The 7,679-nt window shown below is 46.8% G+C and overlaps 1 protein-coding gene across 2 annotated transcripts in view; it reads right to left on the bottom strand.

Annotated features, from left to right (window-relative positions):
• OSTM1 (osteoclastogenesis associated transmembrane protein 1) overlaps nucleotides 1-7,437 on the bottom strand; it is a 32,552-nt gene extending 25,115 nt beyond the window's left edge. The window contains exon 1 of one of the 2 annotated variants that reach the window (XM_001148469.5): nucleotides 6,882-7,437. In XM_001148469.5, coding sequence (XP_001148469.1) covers nucleotides 6,882-7,283 — 402 coding nt within the window. In that variant the 5' untranslated portion in view covers nucleotides 7,284-7,437. The remainder of the gene's footprint in view (nucleotides 1-6,881) is intronic. The other variant, XM_009451784.5, reaches the window with a different exon arrangement.
• Nucleotides 7,438-7,679: the final 242 nt, after the last annotated feature.

Below are 7,679 nucleotides of genomic sequence, written 5' to 3' on the forward strand. Positions count from 1 at the left end.
ATCCTGCCTTTTCTGGAAACTGACCTTGTCTGCTTCCCACTCCCTCCTACAGAATCTTCACTTTCTCTAAAGGACCCTTACTATCAACATTTAAACATGTCCAGCTCTCTCCCATTTTGGACAAGGAAGAAGGGAAGGCAGGACAGAGGAATGGAGGGACAGGGGAATGGAAAGAAATGATAGAAAGTCAGCCTGGCACCGTGGCTCACGCCTCTAATCCCAGTACTTTGGGAGGCCGAGGCAGGCAGATCACCTAAGGTCAGGAGTTCCAGACCAGTCCAGCCAACCTGGTGAAACCCCATCTCTACTAAAAGTATAAAATTAGCTGGGTCTGGTGGTGCACACCCGTAGTCCCAGCTACTCGGGAGGCTGAGGCTGGAGAATTGCTTGAACCTGGGATGGTGGAGGTTGCAGTGAGCCAAGATTGTGCCATGCACTCCAGCTTGGCCGACAGAGCAAGCCTCTGTCTAAAAAAAAAAAAAAAAAAAAAAAAATAGAGATACATGAAAGAAAGCCTCTGAGTCCCACATTGCTCTTTAGTGACCTCTCTTTCTTATCTCCCCATCAAGGCCAAACTCTTCAGCAGTTGTCTAGGTTCACTCTTCCCATGTCCTCATCTTCCAATCCCTGTTCAACCCACTCTGATCTCACTTTCATACCCAAGGACTCCATCAAATTCACTCTTGTTAGTGTCATCAATACTGCCAGTGTTGACAGATATATCTCCAATTCTCTCAGCAGGATTTGACACAAATAACCACCCCTTCCCTTTTCCTTGATTTACAGGGCATCATGCTCTCCTCATTCTTCTTTATCTCTCCAATTCTTCCTTCTCAGTCACCTTTGAGAGTTTACCCTCTACTTAATCTTAAACTCTTAGTGTTCCTACTCATTCTTCAGGTGTGTTCACCCATGTCATAATTTCAAATGCCATTTTTATGCCGACACTCCCAAAGGTGTTATCTCCAGTCCAGTCCTCTAGATGTGTATATTCAACCACATAGGCAATCAATATATCCACTTAGAAAGCTCATAAACACCTCAAAATCAACAAGTTCAAAACTGAGTTAATGATCTTCACCCACTAAACAGACTCCTCCCTCCAGCTCAGTAAATGACAACTCTATTCACTAAGCTGCTCTTATTAAAACCCTGGAAATCATCACTACCTTTTCCTTACTCCCTACATTCAATTAACCTCCAAGCCTGTAATTTCTGCCTCCTAAGTATCTCTAAAATCTATCCATTTCTCCACATCATGATGGCCCCCACATAGCCTAGACATCACTGTTTCTCACACCACTGCAACAGTCTCCTAATTCATCTCCCCACATTTCTTCCCCTACCCTCCCCAGCCCCTACCCTCTCCATTTTGTCACATAGCCAGCATAGCCTTTTAAAGTACAAATCTGATTATGTCATTCCACAGAATTAAACCTTTCAATAACATCATACTGCTTTAAAATCAAAGTCTAAAATCCTTAACACACCCTACAAGGCCCACATGACCTGGCACCTGTCTACTTCCTTAGGCTCAGACCACGGGTTTCCTTCTTGCTCACTGTGCTGTGTTCTAGACCTCAAATACACCACAAACTCCTTCCCATCTCAGTCTTCATGCCTGCTATTTCTTTACATGTATACCTTCCCTCCCCTGCCCTGTGTTCTCTCAAATTGTAGGTGTCTGCTTTAATCACTGACCATTCTACCTACCCCCCAGTCATACTCAAGATCAGCACTCTTGTTATATGCATTGGTAGCATCTGGGTTTTTTAATCAGCAACACTTATCACACATGAATTAAATAATTATTTGTATAATGAGATGCTTAATGTCTGTCTTCAGACTACAAGCTCTGCTCATTCACGCTATATCCCTAGTAGCTACCACAACCTGTACATAATAGGTACTCAATAATTTTTTTGAATGAATGCAGAAGAAATATTACATTTTCTGATCTCTAATGAAAGACACAGATTATTACACTATGTTCTGGCTTTCTCCCTATAGTCCTCAGAATTCGTTATTTAATAATCTACAGTAAAAGTATATTGAATACTCACCAAATACATAACCCAAATGACTAGCACTTCGCAAAGATATACAGATACATAGATAGATAGATAGGTAGATGGATGGATCTATAGATCTAAATTTTAAACACTATCTAAATTCTAAACAAACCAAGTAGAATAGGACAGAGCCTACCAATTCAGAATCTGAGGGGGCAAAAGCATCCTCAGGACCATTCTGATAATGCTGAATCACAATGAAACTATGTCCCTATCAGTTTAAACTAAAAGGAGAAAGTATGACTCTAAGGAAGAGGGAATCCCTCAGTTCTATCATTCAGGTTTCAGAAATCACTGTATTTTTCACCTTGAGATAATAAAACTAAATGCGATCCCTCTCCGAGAAATTCTAAAAGGAAGTGACAAGAACCTAGGATTCTTATCAGGGAATTCTATTATAGTTAAACTAATTATATTGCTGTACCACATAAATAGCTTACTAGTTTCTGGCTTTGATTCTTTTTTTCTCCTTGTTATACTCCTCTCCTCTCTCAATCAATCCATGTCCACTCACACTAAAGAAGGGTAGAAAGAATGCCTTGAGATTCAGCTTGTAGGTTTCCCCTGATGAACCAGCCTTGCTCTGTTCCCTCATTTTTTTTTTCTTTTTTTGAGATGGAGTCTCGCTCTGTCACCCAGGCTGGAGTGCAGTGGTGCAAACTTGGCTCACTGAAACCTCAGCCTCCCAGGCTCAAGTGATTCTCCCACCTCAGCCTCCTGAGTAGCTGGGATTACAGGCACATGCCACTACTCCTGGCTAATTTTTTGTATTTTTATTAGAGACGGGGTTTTGCCATGTTGGCTAGGCTGGTCTCGAACTCCTGGCCTCAAGCGATCCACCTGCCTCGGCTTCCCAAAGTGCTGGGATTACAGGCATGAGCCACTGCATCTGGCTCTGTTCCCTCCTTTAACTTGGCATTCCTTTCACTCTTTTGCTCTAAATTGCTATGGTACAATTTATAACACTCACTGATATTTTCCTATTTCCCCATATAAGGTACTTTATTTCCCCTAACTATACTGATAGTTTGAGGCCTGACTCTTACCCTTCTTTTCCTTCTTATCCTTTTACCAGCCCAATATTCAAGAATAGTAGGTGCTTGCTAAAAACTGATTTAAATAAAAGACTGAGTCTGAGTCAAACAAAATACATTACACTGGATAGGCTGGGCGTGGTGGCTCACGCCTGTAATCCCAACACTCCGGGAGGCTGAGCCGGGTGGATCACCTGAGGTCAGGAGTTCGAGACCAGCCTGGCCAACATAGTGAAACCCTGTCTCTACTAAAAATACAAAAATTAGCCAGGTGTGGTGGCGGGCGCCTGTAATCCCAGCTACCTGGGAGGCTGAGGCAGGCGAATCGCTTGAACCCGGGAGGCGAAGGTTGCAGTGAGCCGAGATCCCGCCATTGCACTCCAGCCTGGGTAACAAGAGGGAAACTCCGTCTCAAAAAAAAAAAAAAAAAAAAAGAAGGGCTGGGTGTGGTGGCTCACACCTGTAATCCCAGCACTTTGGGAGGCCGAGGTGTGCGGATCACAAGGTCAGCAGATTGAGACCATCCTGGCTAACACGGTGAAACCCTGTCTTTACTAAAAATATAAAAAATCAGCCAGGCGTGGTGGCGGGCGCCTGTAGTCCCAGCTACTCAGGAGGCTAAGGCAGGAGAATGGCATGAACCTGGGAGGTGGAGCTTGCAGTGAGCTGAGATTATGCCACTGCACTCCAGCCTGGGCAACAGAGCAAGACTCTGTCTCAAAAAAAAAAAAAAAGAAAGAAAAGAAAATACACTACACTGGATAAATAAACCTCCCCAAGAGACAACTAATTCCTTCAAGTTCACTCATGACACATTTTTCCATAGGTTTTTTTTTTTTTTTTGTGACGGAGTCTTACTCTGTCCCCCAGGTTGGAGAGTGGTGGCACTATCTTGGCTCACTGCAACCTCCACCTCCCGGGTTCAAGCAATTCTCCTGCCTCAGCCTCCTGAGTAGCTGCACACCACACCACACACCACACTGCGCACACCGGCTAATTTTTTTTTTTTTTGTATTTTTAGTAGAGGCAGGGTTTCACCATGTTGGCCAGGCTGGTCTCGAACTCCTGGCCTCAGGTGATCTGCCTGCCTCGGCCTCCCAAAGTGCTGGGATTACAGACACGAGCCACCACGCCTGGCCTCATAAGTTCATTATTATACATGATGGTTCAACTCCCAAACCAGTCCATATAGCCTTTTAAATCTATAAAGTACCTCAGAACTGTAGAAGTCACACTTTTGAGCTAATGAATCATATCCAGCTCTACTGGGGAAATAAGACGAGCCGAGACCAAGGCCTAGGATGAGTTGGAGAGAAAATACAAAAAAAGTTTCCCTGCCTCTTTTCACCTGTTTATCCACTTCCTTTCACATCAGGGTGAGTTGAGCTGGGTACCCAGGTTGCTGGTAGAATCTGAGGGAGAGGAAGGGGGTTTCTACAACTCCCCCGCTGGGAAGCCTCCTTTGGGTAGTGGGGAATTCATATGGAAATTCACATGCAGATTGGGTGATGCCCATAAAACTGCACCCTAGAGTTTGAGGTGCTACTTTTAGCCTCTCTCTAATTCCACAGTACCTACACACATGAGAAAAGCATTTGCTGCCTTCAAAGACCCAAACTTTGCATCATGATCCCTGGCCATTCTGCCCACAATAGCACTTGTTCTTTAGAGTAAATGGAACCCTAAAACAACTCATCTTAACCACTCAACACTGAATATGATGCTATATCGTATCCTGCTGTAGTTGACAGGGACATGTCTTGGGTACTTTATTTTAAAGTGATAGTAAGATATATATTCCTTGCTATACCCAATGGAAGTGTGCCTGGAAAATACTGCATGTAAGCCTGAATTTATTTACCTCGAAAATATGTCCTTGGCCAGGTGTGGTGGCTCACACCTGTAATCCCAAATCTTTGGGAGGCTGAGGTGGGTGGATTACTTGAGGCCAGGAGTTCGAGAACAGCCTGGTCAACATGGTGAAACCTGTCTCTACTAAAAATACCATAATTAGTTAGGTGTGGCAGTGCACATCTGTAGTTCCAGCTACTCAGGAAGCTGAGGCAGGAGAATCACTTGAACCCAGGAGGCGGAGATTGCAGTGAGCCGAGATGACACCACTGAACTCCATCCAGCCTGGGCAACAGAGCAAGACCTTGTCTCAGAAAAAAAAGAAAAAAGAAAAAAAAAAAACCATGCTCTTTACAGAGAGATTGACCACAGAATTTATTTAATGCAAATAAACTCCCCAGTTATGTAAAATGACAGATTTTTATTTTATTTTTGTTTATTTATTTATTGTGAGACGGAGTCTCACTCTGTTGCCCAGGCTGGAATGCAGTGGTGCAATCTTGGCTCACCGCAACCTTGGCCTTCCAGGCTCAAGTGATTCTTCTGCCTCAGCTTCCCGAGTAGCTGGAACTACAGACGTGTACCACAATTCTTCTGCCCCAGCTTCCAGAGCAGCTGGGACTACAGGCACATGCCACCACGCCCAGATAATTTTTGTATTTTTAGTAGAGACGGGGGTTTCACCATGTTGGCCACTCTAGTCTCGAACTCCTGACCTCAGGTGATCCCCCTGCCTCAGCCTCCCAAAGTGCTGGGATTACAGGCATGAGCCACCGCACACAGCCATGACAGATTTATTTTAAATAATAACAGGCTGACTTAAAGCAGGATACAACTAGGTACAAATTTATATTTAGTGCAACTATAAACAAGTTTAGACAAGTTTAAATTTATGGAATAATTCCAACCACATTTTCATGAGACTACTTGCTGTCCTCGTAATACAAGAGGAACTTTCTCATTCTCCAATCCCAATGTTATTCCTCATGTTTTTCCTTTACCAAGCATATCCGGCCCACATCTCGTGACTCCCACCAACCCTGACACTCTAATCTTTTCCTAGTCTAAACTTTATAAAGTACTTAGGAGCAGGAATTGTCTGTTTTTCTTTTTAAAATTAAGTCCCTCACAGCAGCTACCACACAACTAGAGAACCCTTAAGGTACCAAGAATGAAGAGCAGTCTTACAATTTCTTAAAAATTTACCTCCCATTTACTTAGAGGTATTACTATGTGTTGTTTTCTAAAACCTCCTTTTATCCCCATTTTACAGATTAGTAAACAGGCACAGGGAATGTAAGTAACTTGCCCATAGTATACCGCTAATAAGCAGAGTGGAACTGGAGTCCTGGCCGCTAGCTCCAGACTGTTCACATCACTAAGATGAAGTCACAGGCAATATCTCTTTTAATTCTTCCAACAGCCGCATTAGGCAGCTGTTCTTTCCACTTTATAGAGGAGGAAACTAAGGTTCTGAGAAGATAATTAATCCAAGGTTACATAGTTAGAAGTTGGTGGACATGAACATTTCTGGCTACAAAGCTCAAATTCCTAACCACTACCAGTGTCTCCACCCCACTTGTTTCAGAAAAGGATCCTTCCTGGCAACTCCAGGTGAAGATGAGAAGACGCCGTGGTGGAGTGGGTGGAAGAAGAGGAAGAAGGTTGGGGAATCAAGACCCCCAAGAAAACCAATCACACCTATATGAACCAAAGATGTCCAACAGCATTCTTGGAAGCAAAAACCCAAATCCCAAGCCCCATAATGCCACCCCCTTTTTCTGATGACCCAACTCCACAGACTCAGTCCAACCCCTTTTTCTTACTGTCGGGGAAACTGAGGCCCCCAGCGCTGACCATCACTACACCCTCCTCCTTTCCCAACTCTCCTGAGCCACAGTCCCGGACGTGGTCCTGTACCCACCCCAGCGGCTCGGCTGATGTTGTCCATCTTGGTGACGACCTGTTGGAAGAGGGGGTAGCAGGTCTGACAGAGGCGCACGGGCCGGGCGCTGCGCACCAGACACCCTGTCAGCTCTGCGCTGCTGTTGGCGAAGTCCAGCAGCAGCTCCCGGCACTCAGGATCCAGATCCGGCAGGTCTGGGGGCAGCGACAGAGGCCCCAGCCCTCCACCCTGCAGGAGGGACAGGGACAAGTCCTCCACCTCCAGCAACTGCTGCTCCGACAGGAGGTCGTGGAAGACCCTGTGCGGACTGCTGCCGAAGGGGAGCGCGCCCAGGGCCAGCCCCGACCACAGCAGCAGCCCCAGCGGCAGCCACGGCGGCAACGAACACCTCCGCTGCGCGGCTGTCGGGCCCGGCTCCATCACCGAGCTCACACACCCCAGGGAGCCCACCGCCGCCTCTCCGCCCCCAGCCGGCACCGCGGACAGCCGCCGCTTCCGGTTTCCGCGGGCGCAGGTCGAGAGCCGGGTCACGAGGAGGGCGCGTCACGGCCCCGCCCCCTGCGCGCGGCGCCCCGCCCCATTGGCTGCCGGCTGCCTCCGGGCCGCGGGCCTTCGCGCGTGCGGGAGCGCGCCCACCCTGCGGCCGCGCGCTCTCCAGCCGGCGTTAGGTGCGGGGCGGGGCGGAGTGGTGCACTGGGGGATCCCGAGCCGAGGCTCGCCAGCCAGTGACTACGAGCACCCACCGCTTTGGACAATTGCATCTCGGGGGTCCTGACCCTTGAACGCCCAACCCTCTGGGAGTTCCGGGCGTCCTAC

Source organism: Pan troglodytes, chromosome 5 (assembly GCF_028858775.2).
Source record: "Pan troglodytes isolate AG18354 chromosome 5, NHGRI_mPanTro3-v2.0_pri, whole genome shotgun sequence".
Taxonomy (NCBI): Eukaryota; Metazoa; Chordata; class Mammalia; order Primates; family Hominidae; genus Pan; species Pan troglodytes.